This window comes from Atta cephalotes, assembly GCF_000143395.1.
Source record: "Atta cephalotes unplaced genomic scaffold scaffold00004, whole genome shotgun sequence".
Classification (NCBI taxonomy): Eukaryota; Metazoa; Arthropoda; class Insecta; order Hymenoptera; family Formicidae; genus Atta; species Atta cephalotes.
In genome coordinates this window covers 6,376,318-6,396,961 of record NW_012130068.1, presented here as the reverse complement: position 1 = coordinate 6,396,961, position 20,644 = coordinate 6,376,318, and the positions used below count along the sequence as shown (strand labels likewise).

The window sequence follows — 20,644 nt, the reverse complement described above, 5'->3', positions numbered from 1 at the left end:
ATATATATATACATACACGTGATTAATCAATATTCTAAGTTAAAACACAATTTTTCCCATTTTCTAAGAAACTTACTTATTTTTTGAGTCACTTTCAAACAAAGGTACAATATATATGAAACTATCTTTTTTAATAATATCTTATACATATATCTTACAATTTTAAGATACAAAATAAAATTTAACATGTTGATCTCTCAGCGATCTCCGTAAAATTCCCTTTTTATGTTCCACATAATATCGCAGTAAATGTGCGTGCGTGAGAAATATTCATTTTTATCAGCACGTCGTTGGAGCATAGGTATTTTTAAATCGTGTCAGAAAACCGACGTAAAAGATAAAAATAAAAGATATTCGCAAAGAAACAAAAATAAATAGCATTTTAAATGAATCGTGCAAATCGATGAAAATTTCTCCGTAGTAACAAAGTCTTTAAGCGGACGTACTTCGGTTAAATTTAAATCACGATTAATAACGAGAAACAGAAAGAGGAGAATAGAGTATAAGGTCGGTGTCCCCTGAATCGTCATATTTCGGTGAAAAATATGAATACCATCCAACAATAAGCTGTATGTTTTTCTTATTGTGCCCGGCGATATCAATCTGTTTATGAATACAGATATATCTTTCGCGCATTTGCAAAATTAGTTTTCCCGGTTTGCACCGGCACGCATTTATTTCCTCGTTCCTTTCCTTTCTTATCCTCGTCACTCCTTCCGGTATCGTTACGAGAGTAAATTGAAGTCGCCGGCAGAGGAGAAATGTCGGCTCTTTCATCAAAATATGAGGCTCCTTCGTGGCTTACGATGAGAGCGGTACGTAGTTTTTCTCCCTTTTCCCCGCTTCCTTAGAAGGGATGCACTTGATTACCTTCCTTGAAGGAAACCTTTCGTCTTTCATGACCGCAACCTTCGTCTGCTTTCGATCATCTCATTTACATTAATAAAGTTTCTTACAAGACACGTGTGCTTTTAAAATAAGGACGTTGGATGAAAATACATTGCTACATTTATCCTGTTCAGTTTCGTTCTGGAAGAAACTTTGAAGATTTGAGAGCTCACCAGATCTGCGTAATTTTTTATACATTCATTATTTCCATTTTCTGTATTTTTAATCTTTGAATCAGAATAAACTCTTAATAGAAGGTGAAAAAAAGTAAGCGTTCCGGTCTGGCAGACTTTAAGTCTGACAGGTTTCAGGCGATAACCAAGAATTGTCCGATAGAAATTTTCTTCTGTTGACCGTCTGTCTGGTTATCGGTCGTGACGAAAAGAGTGAACTTCAACTAGGCCAATATTTGACGGGAAGACTGATCGCAAGATTACAGCTATTCCCTGTCGAGAACGCCATAGAAATTTACGGAAACATTCATATTAAAACGGAAATTAACATATATTTATATTCTTTTATTAATGCCTCACATCAAATAATAATAAAAATATAATAATTTAAAAAAATTATTAATATCGTTCAAAAGTTTTTATATTTATGTTACATTTCTGATCAGGTCTTATCGACAAAAAGATTATTATTTTTAGTTGTATTTGTGTGCTATACTTTATTCCTTTTTTTTGGGAACACATCAGAGATCCATTTTTAATGGAAACGCAAAAAACGATCGATCCAAAAGAAAACAAAACGATACATTTGCCGTTGACAACAGGTTCTCTAGATAATCCGTTTTAATCCGTACAACCTTCGAATGGCTTTCAGACACGTCCGGGAGAAGAGCCTTCGACAGTTCTGGCCGCACGCCAAGCACTCCAAGTCTGATTAGCTTGTAATTGCGTATTGTTTTCTCCAGTAAAGCAAGACCGAATCAAGCGACGAACTAGGAAAAGAACAGAATACAAAGGAGAACGAGATAATGTCAAGCTTCGAGTTCTTGAAATTTGCGAAAGATTGCTCTTCTCAGGTTAAGCTCCTCGACAGAGAACTACTTGCCTCTATAATGACGAAGGAAACCGCGAAATAACAGAAGCTATTCAGCGACACTAGAATTATTCAGTTAGTATAATTAAAATACTTCGGTTAACATTCTATTTAATTAATCCAACTATAATTCATCAAATTGAAAAATAAAATAAAATGGTAATATTAGGTGTACTAAAAAGAAATCCATTATTTTTCCATTCAATTTCATGCAAAAATAATGGATTTCTTTTTACTACACTTAATATTACATTCATCAGCAACATTAAAATAGTTACGAAAAACCTACTAAATGCCTTCTGTAAATTTAAATTCCATCTGTTCGATAAACAATAAAAGTATTATGTTAAATCTTCGCTCTTGATCAAATGACACGTTTTCGAAGGAAATTTAAAATCTGGTGCAATGTAAGAGATTCAAGAATTTAGAGATATCGAAGAATGTCTTATATTGATCGCCTTGACTTTGTAATGTGATCCTGTTATATGCGAGCGAGAACGACGAGCGAAATTGTGGTATGGAAAAGGTGGCCATCAGTATGCGTCTTTCACGCGCGAATCATCGAAGAGGTCGAGGGCCCATAGGTCCTTTGAACGCGGTCATGCACCTCTTTTGTGTCTCGTCACAATAAAGAACCATGGACCCTTCTTCAACTTCCTTTTCCATTTCTCTTTCTCGCCGAGATTTTTTAACGGAATTTGAATCGACGACGAGTACGCACCGCGTACTTCGGACGTACGTAATATTAAAAAGTAATCGTTAGAGCTATCTCGTTAATTTTCCATCTTTCCCGACTTATTAAGTATCCCTTGAAATTTGGAGGAATCATAGACGCATTCGACGCCGTGTAACATTTGGCGTTCGCACTGTCATACCTTCCGCTCGATATTAATCAATTCACGAATATAATGAGCGAGCCTTTTACGTAAGGAAACTTCGCTTCATCACCAAAACGAGGAAAGCAGTTTGCTCGCTTAATTTCCGCGATTGGAAGTTTGGCGCGATGACTGTGGGAATTTACCTGGCAAACTTTTCTTCGTTCACAATCCGGAGATCTTTACGATAGGAGAATTTAAATACTTGGAAAAATTTTTCTGACGGACGAAATCGGTGGCTTGAACATTATCATGAATGATGGTCGGAAAGCAACGCTCAGGGAAAAAAGTTAGGAGAATATAAGAAATTGCGCATCGCCACTTTGGATGCCTTCAGGATGTCCGTGAAATTTCGTGAACAGAAGAGAAAAGTTCAGATCGATCAAAGTTTATGAAGTTGCGCGAATCTCAAGCTTTTCATTCGAGCTTTTCATTTCACCTGTCGCATTACGTCTGATCGTGCTTCCACATAATTTAGACAAAATACAATTGATGACACATAAGAACACCTTTCATGTCGATATATCATGCGACGTGTCCTACATCGTTGTTGTCATCGTGAATCCAACAAAAGCGAAAATTGAGCAAAGAGATGAAAAGTGCTTCAACTCGACCTGCACAAATAGCATTCCTCGTTATTCGAAATCTCGTTTTTAAATAAATGTTCACGGAGGGAAAAATTTTGCTAATCCGCCATAACGGCAAATATAGGAATCATAAATTATTTGCAGGTGCAACAAATATTTATTCTTTAATTCTCATACTCGCTACAAAAATTATTTGCAACAAATGCAAAATATTTGTCAACTGTACAAATTTGTTTGCTACCAATTACAAATATTAAACAAAGTTGACAATTAAATTTTGTAATCCCTTTCGCGTTCATAGCAAATCTTTTCCCTCCGTGTTGCTACTAATTATAAAATACACAAGTACATAAGCAAAAACAATAATTATATTGTAACACAGATAAATCGTTACTAGTCTTAAAAAAAATTATAATTTATACAAACAGCTAAATAATAAATTTAAAAAATCTGTCAATTATTTATAAAAAATTATTTGTAGACATAAACCTTTTAACTTATAAAAAGATAATATTTATAAAAATCTTTTTAAAAATTCGTCAACAAATTTTCATCTACTTTCCCGAATGTATTATTGCATAAGAAAATTCTCTAAGTTAAGTTAACGTTATCGAGGCATAAGGAAATTCCTTTTCAAGGTTACGCGCGCGTGAACGTGATATGATACTGCATCAAAAGATATATATATATATATATATATATATATGGATGGCAGAACTCGAAGGACCGTGGGATGAATTTCATCGGAGCCATTAGGGATGAAATCGAACCAAGCAAACACCACTGCAATGCTTTCTGCCGCATATGAAAACCGGTTCTGAGCCACAGGGACTGCGACCACTGTCGCAACGGTCTTACTCTCCCGGCGCATCGACGAAACCGTACGTGCACGCATCGTTGCATGTGCAACGCTGTGACGTTGACGGGTTTACAACCGGGGACAGAACGCGTTTTGTCATATACGTGACGAAATCTTTTTCGCAACAGTACAAAATTACATGTCGAGTAGAAAGTATTCGAGTAGAAAGTGAATATCACGGAATCACGAATCCTTTTATGTAACTTTTAACGGAAAAATTCATATAATAAATTACATTAATATTAAGTAAAGTTTATATTAAAAAATTATAGTAGTTAATAAATTAAATTAGGACATCAAAAAATTAATATTTACTAGACCAATGACTTATCATATCATGATTAAAAGGATAATTAAATATTTCCTAGATGACATGAATAAATATATTTCGATTAGAATTTCAATCAAAAGTTTTAGAATTTTGTATTCACTTCCTGTAGATCAGAAGCGTTTAATATAATTTAAAGTACCTAATAATTCTCTGTCTCTGTGGTTGTTCAAGATATGCTTACGCATCATGGTCAGTGACATTCAATCATTTTGTCCTAAAATAAAATACGCATGCAACATGGACACCTTGAACTTGCATGCCTGTCAACTCCATATATGTTATGAAAAAAGAAAGAAAGGAAGGACTTTGCACTCAGAGCTGAAATGAAGAATGAAACAAAGTCTTTCCCTGCGCGTAAGATTGGCCTTAACCCTCACAGGTGTTTTCTCTCCTCCAAAGGGTGAGTCACGCAAGGCTAACCTCAGCTCACGAAAGTTCCCCTTTGCACTTTCTGACCGCCATACTCTCCTTCCACACGCATGTACCATGCGATACTAATTAATACCACTCAGCAGCCCCGTAATGAAAGTCACGGCGACGCGATGGTCGGGCAAAGTTCGGGGAACGAGCGAAGAATGAGTCGCACGGCCACACCCTGGAACATGCGGCGGCATTGTGCGTGAGGGTGTTGGAGACAATGTCATATTCACGGGACTTGAAAAAAGAGGGTCGTCTCACGCCGAGCGTCAGAAGAGATCTCTGAAGCACCTATATACGGGGTCGCTTCATTGACAAAAACAACCATTCAAGAAGCATTTCTCACTGCTGCGAGGGGAATACTGTAACATCTCTAAAAATCATAAACTTGAGCTGAAAATGCCAAACTGCTCTTCATGAAAGCTGAATAAAATAAGAGATTGTTCGATCACCCACAACATTCAAAACGAACGATAACATTTATCTTAATAAATTTTGTTTCATATTATGATTAAAAAAATCTCACTTTAATTCATGATAAAAATATGGAGATTTTTTTGTATCATTTTATATTACTAATTTTAACTCAATTAATATCGTGTAAAATCATTATCTTAGAATTCATAAAATTAGCTAATGAGTTACACTCGCGGATAACTTGAGAGAAATTTGTAATTACACGAAGAATAACAGCTGGCAGACTAATTATTCGTGCGTCTTGGTGTGAGAGTCGAACTAATAAATTCCGAGCGACCGTCCACTTCAACTTGTTCGACTCGTTAACGTCGTTATCTACATAATTTACTCGCAATGCGACCGCGATAAGGGCGCGGTCCGGGAGCTAAAAATAAATGAATATGATATTTATTACTCGCCTTATGTTGTAATTCACACGACGATATAAATTTGTTTAATCGAGCTCCCTTCTCGCACGCGTGCCGCATCATTTTCAATCCTCGACATCGGTCGCGTTCGCTTTTAAGGTTTTACGCAATAAATAAGCAATGTAGTGATGAGGAAAGGACTAAGTGTAAGAGAAATGATAGATCGAAAAAAAGAGGACATGCGCGTACATTTTCTGCAATTACGAGAATAGTTCGAATAGTTTTCGTTCTGACATAGAAATGACATCACAAATATCAAACTGCTATAATTTTACACAAGTTTAATTCTGCACAAAACTGTTAAAATTTCAGGCAGTTACGTTCATTAATTTTTTGTTTCGCGTAAAAACTTTAAATTTTATGACGATGCACGATTACAGTCACAAAATTGCATGAATCACACTTCGAATTGATTTTACAAGCATTGTATTTCACCATATTTAGCCCCCAGTGACTTTTTCTTCTTTCCAAATATGAAGAAATGGCTCGCAGGAGAAGATCCGAGTCAAATGCTGAAATATAATCGATGAAACTAACACTTTAAAGATTAGAGGAAGCGTATTAAACGGAGGGGACGGTATAAAAAAGTTAGAATATCGTTGGAATAAGTACATTGAGTTAAAAGGGGATTATGTTAAAAAATAAAAAAATAACCTGACAAAAATCATGCGTTTTCTTCATCAGGCTGAGAACTTTTCGAACTATCCTCGTATACGCGTAACTTTTACACTCGGTATACATCTTAATTCTGGTTCCCCTACTTTTAAGCTGCATTTTTTCTTCAATCTTAACGAACGCGTCCCTGATACAGTTCTTTTTTCGCGATGAAATAGCTCGCTGTAGGCAAGTATATCCGGGAAGTTTGGGCCATTGAACCGTGCTGCTGGCGAACACAATGAGCGACCGAACACAGCGTAGACACGGCCACTGACCGGTGCTCGTATACCCGGGTCACCGATATCTCTCGTCCGACATTGTCGTACGTTCCCGTAGGAAATTGGCCCAAGGGCCGTGACCACGTATCGACATTACGTCAAGTCGAACCACGTCGATCATACTATAGACATTATGAAATAATTAGCGACGTCAGCGCACAAGAACGATACGATCGATCAGCAAACGGTTTTATCCAATCGCCATAATTCCTGGGGTCCGTAAGGGGGTATCCGGAATATACACGCACGCACCACTCCCATTAACATTTCGCGTCACACGGGGAGTAGTCTGCAAAAAAGCACCGCACACGCAAATCCGAGTCGCGACGACGATGCACTCGTAGAGGGAGACAAGGTGGTCGACCACGAGAAGCAGCGTCAAGATTTATCGAAGGAATTTATATATTGGACAGTCTCATTGCTTTTATCCCGTGCAAAAATAACTATGTTCCATTTTTGGTAAAAAGCGTTATATATAAGTAAATTCTGTGAGAGATAAAGAATCAATAAAAATTAAAACTAGTTATTAAATAAGAAAAATAAATAAAAACAAATTAATTAAATACCTTTAAATACCTACCTTTAAATTTGTCTACTAAAATGAACCAAATAATAGCAAAGAGATGATATTACTAATTTGAGAAATGTTATTTCTTGATAATTCAGTGAAATAAATTGAATTCATCTCTCGTTAAATAAAGACGACCGAGATTATCCGTGAAGAATTTTTAGCGATTACTTCATCGACATTTGATTCATAATTTAACTCGTTTCAGTTTAATTATATTATTTTTTTACCGCGACATTCCGTTCACGACAGATGTACATCACTTAAATTAATTTTGATGGAATGTTAAGTAATACAATTGCATTGTCTCGACCCGCTTCTTCCTTTGCCGATAAAGACGTGACAAATACCAGAGAAAATTTAGGACGCCTCGTGGACATAAGAATGCGTGAAGAGATAATTTAAGGGAATTAAGAGTTAATTGCTTTGAATTGAAAATTTCGCCGCCAATTAAGACAGAATGAGTATATTACTAGAAATAGAAAAATGTGTTAGCGTCATTAGTTAAAATCATGCAACAAAAAAGTCGCTTAATAATTGTGTCTTGGACAAATAATCTTTCTAGAACAAGAATAATTAATAAGTCTATTTATGGTCGTATCCATTAACCAACAGTACTTAGTGCAATGAGTTTGTATAATCATGATACATATAAACGTGATGATTATTAAAACGTCAACGTGTTGACGAATGAATTATTAAGTATGGGAAAATTTTTTTCGCTAACTGCTTGAAAAATTTCAATCCACATGCTATGCACTTCCCGATGTGCAACAAATAAACCAGTTGGTGAGAGCAATAGGACTCTGCAACCAGCATGACCGTGTCATAACATGCTCAACAATGTCATGTCGCTATTACGAGACGCACACAACAACGTTTGTACGCGGTTGCATACTACTTATAATTCTTTAATGACTCCGGAATGCTGGGCCGTTCGAAGGGAGTGAAAGTCGCGGTTGAACGGCTAAAACTCGCGGTGGTACTCGCGATGATTCGAAGGTTATTATCCTTGAGATATTCCCCCCCCCCTCTCTCTCTCTCACTCCTTGTATTATACTTTATTTTATTTTTACTAAATTCATTGTTTTTTTTGTAACTCGTTTTCTTTAATTTTTATAATTTTTTCTTTTTTGTTTTCTATATCATCTTTGCATTAATTTGTTCTTAGAGGGCACAATCCTAGAACAATAACAAACTCTCTCTCTGCATCTACTACGCGGAGAAAAATGTAAAGTAATATGCATTAGAATTCTAATAAATTTTATGAAACATAGAAACATGTCCATTTATGTTAAAATTTACTTTATTTTTCTGGTAAATCATCAGCAATCATCATATAGCAATATTATAAAGTACTTTTTACATATTTCATAAAATAAATCTATAAATTATCATACATCTCAGAAATTTACTTTAGAATTTACTTTATTGATGAGTATTTTTTTCCTTAATGCTGACAAAATTTATTTTATTGCAAGGCAAAAAATACAAGTGTATAAAGTCTTGAGAGTTGTTCATGCTAAAAATCTTGAAAAATATTTACTTTACTGTAAGATAATAATTACTTTGAATTAGATTTAGTCTCTCTAATTATAATGTATTTTTTACTTTACCTTCCAGAATTTTTACTTTTAGGCATGTAAAATTTGTGAAAAATAGACAGAATATTTTTATTAATCTTATAAAATAAAAATTACTCAATCATTTTTTTTTCGTGTAATGATACATACCAGATATACTACAAAACTGTTATATAAAAGTCGAATAAATTCAAATAATTGTCTAAATATTGTATCTATTATTAATTAGAGAAAGAATGCCAAACTCGCTCGAAAGATGAATAAGATGCAACAATTATCCGATTCATCAAGGTTACATTAGTGTCGACAACGAGACGATACAAACTATAAATATCTAGAATTCTTTCCGTGAGAGCACGGAATCTTCGGTTCGTCCCGCGCTATGGAGAATGCATGTTTTCAACTGTCCAAGCGATACGACCGCATCCATCACTCGTGGTGATAAACGACTGCGAGAACAGGACGCAAAAATGATATGCCGATAGTCTGCCGATAAAGCAAAAAGTACCACAAGACGCGCGGAGTCTATAAATAACGTAACAATGCTAATGAAGTCCTGTCATTATACCAATCGGAAGAGTCTTCAACGAGATTCTTACTTTCGTACGTCAAACTGACTGATAACGCGGGAGAATAACTCCGAATAATAACGCGAGTGATTACAACGCTACATTATGTCGGATAGTAATCGAATAAATTTTTAATGATGCCACAAACTTATCGGATGGTCAGTCAACCGATCCGACGATAAAATTATCAAGCTCGTGTAATATCGGGCAAAGAGCCATTGTCTATCGAGACGAGCTGCAGGTCGAAGCTGGAGGCTGCGACAAGGAATCAGGCTGGTTGGCTAACAGGCAGGCAGGCAGGCAGGCAGGCAAGCAAGCAGGCAGGCAGGCAGGCAGGCAGGCAGGCAACCGGCGGGGATAATTTAACCACGCGCAGCGAAGAGCCGGTTTTCCACGGCGGCCTATCACGAAAGTTGCGCGCGCGGAGGTACGACGAACCGAAGGGATGAGTCACGGCTGTTCTTCTCTCTTCCCACTCTCTTTCTGTCGCGTCGAGGTCGTGGCGAAGAAAGGGAAGGAAGGGAGACCACGCACGCGAATGCGGCTGAACTGCAGACTATAAAGGAAGACGAAGAGGAAGGTGGTGAAGGAAACGAAAAGATCAGCCGCGAGATCTTACGGCTACATGCTTCGCTTACGCGAGACTATGTACTCGAGAGGGCAAGATAAGACGGGAAGCTGCAGAGAGCGAGGAAAAAAAAATTGCGAGCGAAACGGGAAGAAAAGCAAGAGCTGGCGTCGCTATTTATTATGCATCTGCCGGCAAACGAATCGCAGCTGCCTGCTTGCGTTGACCGGAAAGAACTATGATGATTCATTGCTGCCTCAGAATAATTATCCCAGTATACTTTTCAGAACGTGACTTCAGCAGGTGGATGCAAGTGAAGTACGTTGTTGCTTTCATTCTTATCGACGCTCTTATTTCTACCAATGGAGATTAACTTTAATCTCGGTTTAATTTACTTTTTATCTTTTTCTAAAGAACTAGGGAGAGATAGAAGGTAAATTAAACCGAGATTAAAGTTCATTTACGTTGGTAGAAATGATATTAGTATTCAATCTCTAAATGTACACAATCTAACACAAAATTTTCTCAGGAAGAAATGTACGAGCTATACACAGAAAAAAAAAACGATTTTGCTAAAGTATCTAAAAATTTAGCTGGATACAGATCTGAAAATAAGTTCGTTGGACTAATAATTACGCGGAAATCTGAAGCATGATGAGTAATGTTATAAAAAAATGTTTATGTTCTAGCAATTAGTTTGAGTGTCCTACATACATAACTATTTTGATGATTCAACAATTATTTCCACATCTATATCTAAATTCTTTGGAGTAGAATTTCATTCTAAAGAGTGAAAATTAAGCCAATCTTGAAAAAGAGTGATTCAATTTTCAAAGAGATTTTACTCTTCAGAATAAGATTCTAAAAGTTTTAGAAAGTAGGTAAATCTTTAGATATTTCAACAAAACCATTCTTCCCGTGTAAACGAAATTGTTACTGCTATATTTAATGTTAACATACTATGTTATAAGAGAAATTTAATTATTCATTATATATATTATTATTATTTACGTTAATTTTCCAAGAATCGATCCAATTGAAGTTTCCGAAACTCGATACATTCTTATGATGCGAGGTATTGCGTGATCACGATATAATTGCACTGATCGAGGTATAAAGCGCGCGTAACGTGGAATAGCTTGTTAAGCCGCAACGACGAAGATTAATAATAACATCTACAAAATGAGCTCCATCATTCACGAAGCTTGTGAAAGGCCGTCGCGTCGTTGTAATGGCTGCGCCGTCAGCGTCACAAGGTATAACGTGTAGCTGCATAATACTTCATCATTTCCCTGAGCGACAATGATACGACACCGGGGAATGGTTCTCGTTCTGCCGATAAATATGAGAACCGAGAAATCATGAGCGATACTAACAAAACTTTATTAATGCGGACCCAAGCACCGAGACGATTCTTTCTATCGAATAAATCTCTGATAATCGCGAGCATCTTCGAGATTTATCGAACGCTCCGGAGCTAATTAAGCACCGTCCAAGAGCTCTCGATCCTGCTCAGTGATGTATTAACACTTAGGGTTAATTTCTAGGTTAACCTAGAGACTCTATAAGTTTGGCTGCAAATTTTTGATTAACCTGTTGTTTTTATTTCAGTTTCAGTGTGTAAAAATGAGACAGAATAAATAAAATCTCTAAATTTTTAGAGTGAAATCTCACTTCAAAACTTTGAAAGAGAGTAGCTAAATTTTCAATCTTTAAGAGCGAAATTTCACTCATTAGAGTCACTCTAAAAGTTTTAGAGAGTACATATAAAAAGAGACAGTATATATTATCCTTCTTTTCACTCTTGCTTGAAATTTTTCGTGATCAGACTGTTGTAGAATCTCTAGGCTAACCTAAGTTATGCATAGGGACGGCAAATTTAGAAAAACGCGGTTTTAAAAAAAATTTTTTTAAATTGTCAATTTTTATTAGATGCGAATAATTAAAAAACTACCAACGAATGTGTGCGAATCCAATAACTATAGAATACAGAATTTAATTAATTTACATTGAGTTAGATTAAATTACATTGAGGCTTGAGTAAGGAGAGCAACGATTTAATTGCATAGGGGTATCATGAGTCCTAATCCGTTCCTGATCCCGTGATGGCTATCGCGTGGCCGTCCGCGATTAGGTATCTCTTTGTGCGGCGCACGCGGATCGCGGCACGAACTTCAAGGGAAACACAAAGTGCTATGCTTGATCAAACATAGGCCGTTATTGGTCGGTGCTTTTTCGACACAGCCGGCTGGTCGATTATTCGATCGATTATGCAGTCGGTAAAAGATCGAGGAAGTCGGAACGGGGTCGCAGCGATTCATTGCCGCTCGTAAAGCCGATCGCTGTTTTTCCCCGCGTTACAATTGTGCACTACCTACGATGCCTTGTCCTGGAACTTGTTCAGGCGCTGCGATATGTATGTATTTATAACACGAGAGTTGTTCGCTGAACGTAAAAAACAATTTTATTCGCAATAACACCTCGTACTATCGAAGCGCATTGCGTAACGCGTCGCGCGGGTTTTATTTGTCATTGCATCGATAACAAGAAATGGCAATGTCGACAAAATTAAAAACTTGCAATTTTTTCGAGAATAAACGCAATGCAAATGCATAATATCAAAAAGCGGAGTAATTAGCTCGAGCAAAATTGAACTCGATACGAGAGCGTGATAATTGTTTAGCGCGAAAACGCACAATCGGTGTTATGAAATTTAAGAGGTAAAATTATCCAATTATTTGTTATTGAGAGTTATAAATTATGCATATTGTTTCAATTACGAGCATTCGGCAGAAACGTTTCCAAACAAACATTGGATAATTGAAAAATATATGACAAATATAACATCTCGTTCTCCCGAAAGCGAGAGGTAACGAATTTTGCAATCGTAGCGAAATAATGTTAAAAAAACAGATCCTATGTTTATTTTGAAAAGCGCAGTGTTTTCGCAAAGCAAGTTCTTGCCACTCCATCAATTGGAGCAACAACATATTCTTGTAGAATGCTCTTTCGCGACTCACCTCTGCGAGTGGCTCTTCCTTGGTGACGTCTCCATTCTTGGGCGTTTCATCGCGACTCGGCTTAGTCTTATCCTTCTTGCTGAAGCTGATCGACCTGAAGGACCACTTTTTCTTCTAGAAAACGAGAAGACATGTCTAATAGCAATCGGCAAACTCATCGCATGTAATTACGCGTCATATTTCATAGAAGGAAAGCTTCTAAATTGACATGAACAATTGATGATACGTGAATATGTTTCAATGTCCTATCGTGATATGAGGAAAATTGATGTATTTTATCAAGCACGATTAATTAAGTCCGGATCGGGCGAGCGCAGATGCAAGTTGCCTTACCTTTTCCTTCTTTTTGGCTTCCTTATTGTCTGGAGAAGTGGCAGTGTTCGGACTGGCAGGGGTGGCCTCTGTGGGCGTCGTGACCTCCGCAACCTCCGCAGGAGAGTCTCCAGACGATTCTTGCTTCGTCTCCTCAGCTTTTACTTCTTCTTGCTGCGGTTGCTGAAAACAAAGGTGAAGTTTTCTTCAAATTTCGTCTTCTGTAGAGATGTAAAGCGACTATAAACACTCAATATTCACCGAGAAAAAGGTTTCTTTAATTCAAAGAAACATTTCTTTAAATCGAAGAAACCTTTGGGTGTTATTGTATATAATATATATATAGAAACCTCTGGGTGTTATTGTATATAATATATATATTATTCGATACTATTGAGACACTCTTTTTAAACAAAATATCTAAAGATTCAATATAGCCCTTCAATATAGCCCTTAAATATTGACAATCAATAATATCGTGCAATAATATTGAATATCTATTCGGGTCGGTTTACATTAATACTTTACAAATAATGGATGATTTTGATTCGAGCGATAAAAATACTTTTGACGTATAATAGATACATAAATATGTTTCACGATTGGACAAATATAAATCATCTGAATTCTCAGAATCAGCCCAGTGATATGAATCATCACAAACAGTATTTTATCCTGATATAGAATTTCTGTAAGGCATGGCACGAACATAAACGAGAAAAGAGAATCATAAAAATAAACGATATCGTATGTAAGATATACCCCATGTCGTAAATCTTATATCGTAAATCGATACCTTGTAAAGCTACAATGTACGACTTCTCGCGGTAATACTTCCGAGTCCTACCATTTTGCGAAATGATAACGCTCGAGCATCAACCGATAGCTGCTTTCAACATGGCTCTTCACGACACGCGATATATTTAAAGTCGTTAAAGAGAGAAAGACCTAGACATTTTCCATGTCATTCTAAAATCACGTATCTCATTAACAATTTTATTACAACTTCGCTTTACTACGCTATCATTAGCAAAACATCGAATGTAAATTACATTACTGAAAGCTTTGACGACAATATAATTATATGTAATCATCAGAAAGAATCTGATTAAAAATTGAGCTTAATTTTTCGTAAATTTAAATTAAGAATTTAAAATTAATATCATAGAAACACAAATTATCTCGATTCTTTGCTGATTTGCCTCGAAATTTAAATCTTATCAATTTGCACGAAAATGTAGAAGCTACACGACATCGAAAAGCTCATTATCTCATTTCCCATATATAGTTAGGCAAAACTGATTATACAGACAGGCTTTTCGCCCACGAGCATATATGTTTCCGTGATGATACTTGTATAGTCGTCGAAAGTTTCTCATCTTGCGTCCCGAAGTACCGCCACTCCGGAATGAAGTCGCTCTTTCTCATTGTACCTCGAGGCCCATCACTTATAAATAATATCAAACTTCCGTGAACGGGGTTAGTTTTCCCGGAAAGTGCACAATGCACAACGAGACTGTACAACATGAGAAGCACCACCTTTGTCCCGATCCTAAAAGACCCTTGACAATCTCTCTCTGATGTGCAGTTTACCAAACTAGCCAAGAAAACTGCAGTCGACAAGAGCTTGTCGATTCGTCTTTACGCAAGGAAAGTTCGTTAGAGTCGATTAGATTTCGAGTGTCAAGCCCTGAAGCCTCAGAATTTCTAAGCTTCTCATAGTAATAATTGCATACTTCAAATCCAGTTACAAAACAAATAAATCAATAAAGATTAGAAGATTCGTCGGATTATTATACTTCCATTGACAAATAAATTGTAAACGATTCTTATCGCTAAATATAAATAGTTTCTTTTACCTAAAATTATTTTTAGAACGATAATATCGCAAGAATGATCGAAGATGCCAATTTAATTTTTTTTATTTTCAGTTAATAAAGAGTTATTTTGATATTATTTATGTCATTAGAATTATTTCTATTATATTCATATATTTTCAATATTCTGTACTGTATGTCTAATATACAAAAAAAAGTTAAAATAATTAGCGAAATCAAAATGATACAATCGTGGTTTTAATTTTAAAAACAGTATAGCAACTATCCAGCAAATTTACAAAAAAATTCTAAAGAGATTATAAAGCAAAGAAAATCGCAACAATGCAATTGTTAATTGAACAAAGAATGTAATTATGATTCACGATGTAAAGCAGACAGACAGAATAATGCTTCGTTAAAAACGCTTCTTAGAAATTGGCTTCTTAGAAATTGGAAAGACAAATATCTGCATTTCTCTCCTTGAATTGATGATTCGCTTATCATCCGTGTTACTATTTCATAACACACAAAATTATTTTTTTTTTTGAAATCGTGCATTTTATCATATCTCTTGCAATAGCTTTTTATTGTGAAATTTTATTCTAAATCGGACGACTGTTTTTTGCCAGATAAGACTTTCATTATTTAGCTATTTCTATCTTTCATTTCCAATTCGTGATCGATAAAATCGGTAGCTGCGACGATAAATATTGTCCGAGTCGAATGAAACAACCGTGAATGGCGTTTCGCAAGTCGTAGCAGGTGACTGGTCGATACAAATAAGCAGTTACTTTATTATCAATGCAATACGCGAGAACAATTCCACACGTTTATTCGAGATATGCAAACACGCACGTACGATGTGATAAAACAACGCAACGGCCGATCAAGCGACGTTCCACGACGTCGTTTAAGAACGATATAAATCTGACGTGGGCGTAGGATGGCGGATTTCCTGATTTACAACGGACTTGTGCGAGGCGCGACGTACCGTCACATTCGATTACAAGTAACGTGTCTGCACAACGTCGTTTCTCTCTCTTTCTCTTCTCGCCATTGCCATCTCTTCCGCCACGACAGCGAGATGAGGCGAATCTCCTCAGACGCATTTTACGCGCATTATATTATGTAAATATCGGCTTATTTCTGCATACACAAGACGGTGGATATCCCACGATATCCAGTAAAGGCGAGATATGAGCGAAGGTAGAGGAGAGAAAAAAGAACGGACGAACGAAAAACGAGATCCGAAAGAGACGAGGCACATTGTATTTATTTTCTTCGACGTAAATGTCCTCTAAGTGACACCGCACGCGAATATGTGGAAACTAAATACCGATATATGAACTGCAACACGTCGAGGATACAAGTTTGCAGACACTACATAATCGACCGAAAATTTAGGACCGAAAGATAGAATAATGATCTACGTTTTCCCACCGTTAAAAAATTTATATTAAATGTAACATACTTCGCCTATTCCAAACGGACCACTCTAATTTATGAATTAATTTGATAAACACAAAAAGGGTTTACTGATTGACAATTTTTTGTAAACAAATTGTGAAAATATATTTTTTAGTAAAATTTACTTTTAATTTAACACAAATTATTTAAGTGACATCATCATGTTAGTTAAATTAATATTTAAATACGTTAAAAAATTCAACACAAAATTTTAACAAGGATTTGAGTGGATCATTTCCAAAACAAACACGAAATATTTTTCATTGTATTTTTCATTCTATACATAAAACAAATGAAAATTAAAATCATAATAGAGTACATAACGTAAGAGCAAATTGACTATTCTTCAAGCTGCGCTTCTCTAGTATATAAATATTGCGCATTAAGTATAAAACAAAATAATACATTAAGATTCCACGCGCAACTCGTATTATCAAAGACGCAGGCAAATAATAATAATGAGCGTCTCGTCGAGAGGCCGATATATCGGAATTCGGAGGCCACACGAGTTTACCATTAATTAATATTCAAAGATACGCGGCGCGAGTAACCTTGCACGGCGGATAAAGACGCCGGATTGTTGTGCAGCCGATCGCACAATATTGGAATACGAAGAAATCCACGGAACACAGCAGGCTTGAAATGAAGGCCGAGAGATTTCCACAATAAATTCCTCGACGCTCCATACGTGCATATATGAATACGCACTATCTGTCCTGCGTACACAGATTCTATAACGAATTCCTAAGTGTTGAATAATTGTCATGATCGACGTATGCGAATTGGCGTTTTACTTTGACTAGGCGATCCCGCCCGCCGTGAAAACGACGTGGTCACATAAAACGAAAAATTACACGCAACGAGGTAGTTAAATTTAACCAAAATACTCGGCTATGGATTTATTGTGTTTTAAACGAGAATCCACGTCTCACTACGGACCGCTAAAGGAGATAGCGATGTTCGCTGGACGAAGAAAATTCGCAGGAATTCAGGCGGATCAGAGCCGCAATTAGTGGCAGCGAAGCAAATGAGTCGTATTAATTAATAAAGCGTGTTCGTCTTGAACCATGCAAGCTACACGCACGATGATTCATCAACGAAACGCTGAGATATCATATGTTCGCACAGTATTAATTATATGTGAAATACTTCGCTTAATTTCCATATGATACCGTGGGGCTGATTCATCGTTCGAGGAGGAGACCAATAGGCGGATCGATATCTTTTTGCCATATACGTTAATCGTGTATAACGTATCTTTATATCGGTATAATCGACAAGTTAATTATAGAAATCAGAAAGATTCGTGAACTCACGAGATACACCCTACAATTTAACTTGTCAACCGTAGAGCAATAAATCAATCATTAATAATAATATTTCTCCTTATTAGAATCCCGCCTATTAGCCTATTAATATTTTTTGAATCAATACTAACAGAATCAACTTCAATCAAATTATATTTCAAATAAAAGATATAAAGATACTTGAGATCCGAAATTATATTTCTCTTTTCTTATTTTTCAAAAGATAAGATAGATGTCGTATACAAAGTTATTTTTTACCAAATATCATTGTGTGAATATTATAAAAAAAAGGGAGATATAATAAGTATAGAATTAGCCACGGAAACTTAACAATTTTAAAATAAAATAACAGTACAAAATTACTTAATATTAATTTTTATATAATAACAGGAAATAGAATGTCATTTAATATATCTGAATATATTTGACTAATTACAGCAGAAACAACTTTTGAGTGAATGCTCAGTGATTCTTTATTATAAGAGATTGGTTTTCACACTTAGAGCCAGTGAAAAACTAAAGAACCAATCATATTAAAGAATTAGTCAACACTGAGCTGTTTTGTTTGATAAACGAAGTCATTACTTAAATATACTCAGATGTATTTCAATGACATTATATTTCCGACACAGAAAAAAGAGTCTGTTTGCATTAATTGAAATTCTATTTAAAACCAGACGAATCAGAATTTTCTGGGTTAATCTGTAATTTTAGAGCAAATTTCAGATAACAATTACAAAACTAGTTTATTATAATCTTAAAAAGTATACTAGTATTCACGAATACGAAATACCTTGCAAGGAACGTTTTGACTTACTTAGCCTCCTCCTCAGCCCAACGCAAAGTTAAATGCACAGTTAAATAATACAATATATTATAATGTAAAAATGTTCTTATAATAAAGTCAATATAATAGATATTGAATTATAATATATAGTCAATATAATAGATATAGAATTGAATTTGCTTTGCAAAATAGAGCTTGACATTTTTGATTATTATAATTCTGATTGATGTGATCAAAATTTTCTGATTAATCATATTTTCTACCAGAAATTTTCTTAGTATTATATAAGTGTAGTATTATATAAGAAATTAATATTTAAATTATACTTCATATTATTTTATTTAAAAAATAATTAGATTCTTTTATATATATATATGAATATCTTTCCGCATATTAGATAGAAATTAATATTTAAATTATACTTCATATTATTTTATTTAAAAAATAATTAGATTCTTTTATATATATATATATATGAATATCTTTCCGCATATTAGATAGAATTTTTATCGCGCGACCAAGAGTAGTCTTATCAGTGCAATAACAATAAGTGAGTCATGGCCAAGGTTGCAATCCACACCTTCATTATAATCCCTTATAGATTCAAACATACTCTGTCATACAGGCACGATTTTATTTCATGAATACACACGATCATATCGTGAATTTCCATTCAAAAAAGGCCAAGAACATCACGCATGTTGAAGTCGATGTTGTACCGGCGCGATATTAAAGGCAGGTGTTCGGCGAAACGAACGGATTAACTCTTAAGCAGATCACACGTGCACCTGCCTGGAGATTTGGTAAGATTGCGAATACTAACGTCGCCAGACGTACAGAGACGCCAGGGAAAAGTGGTGAATATTCATGAGACGTATAATCTTGTATGTCACACAAACGCGCTGCTTAAACACGACGAATTCGAACGCGATTCGCGATCTGTCGTAACAATGTCCTTTAACAGCCGATATATGTTCGACAGCGACTGTATGCGAATAAATCAGTAAACCAAAGTAAACCATGATGACGTTACGTTAATGAGATTGACATATTTAAATCTGAATGTAAGTTAAGCAGTAATGACAGCAATGAAAGAGACACGGCAAATCAGACATACAAGAATTGGAAAAGAGAAACTTCTCGAGACTACTTTATCTATAACGGATCACTTTTGTATGACATTCTCTTTATACCGTATTTATGCAACCATTCACGGAGTCTTTCTTTGCAGTGCAAAAAACTCACGGAACATACTGAGAGAAATTTTAATATATAAAATTTTTTAATTGCAATGTGTGCAATTTATATTGTTGATATGTGATTTACAAAAACTTTCTTACTTTGTAATTAAAAAATTTTATTGTGCTACTCATTTGATACGAATAATTAAATTTTGATTAAATAAATAAAATTTTTTAATTAAAAAATAAGAAAATTTTTGTAAGTCACATATCAACGAAATAAATGATAATTCATATCAAACACTTCTCTCGATGCTTCCCCAGGATGCGATATAACAGATTCTCGAGAATCTCGCGGTTTTTAGTGTCGAACAAACATGACCCATCGATCGAGATAATCGCGCGAAATAGTAACGAGAGGGGGGAAAAGAGGCAGTGAGATAGAGAAGATTTATTCGTCTGGGACAGTTAGATATGCCTCGGTAAAAAAAGATGTACATGAAGCTGGTATGAGCCACGATTACAGTTAGTCACGAGAACCGGCGAGTGTGTACTTGCACACGGTGGAGTTAAACGGTATTTCCTCGTTTTTTGTCAAAAAATTCAACGGATATCACGAAGCGCGAGCTACCCGATTCACGGTCG

General features: G+C 35.6%; 1 protein-coding gene across 1 annotated transcript in view; it reads right to left on the bottom strand.

The window, feature by feature from the left end:
- Positions 1 to 20,644, bottom strand: part of LOC105626171 (nascent polypeptide-associated complex subunit alpha, muscle-specific form) — a 119,540-nt gene that overhangs the window by 23,593 nt on the left and 75,303 nt on the right. The window contains exons 3-4 of the mRNA XM_012207482.1: positions 13,462 to 13,623; positions 13,129 to 13,242 (exon numbers count right to left, since the gene is read on the bottom strand). Of these exons, the coding sequence (XP_012062872.1) occupies positions 13,129 to 13,242; positions 13,462 to 13,623 (276 nt within the window). The remainder of the gene's footprint in view (positions 1 to 13,128; positions 13,243 to 13,461; positions 13,624 to 20,644) is intronic.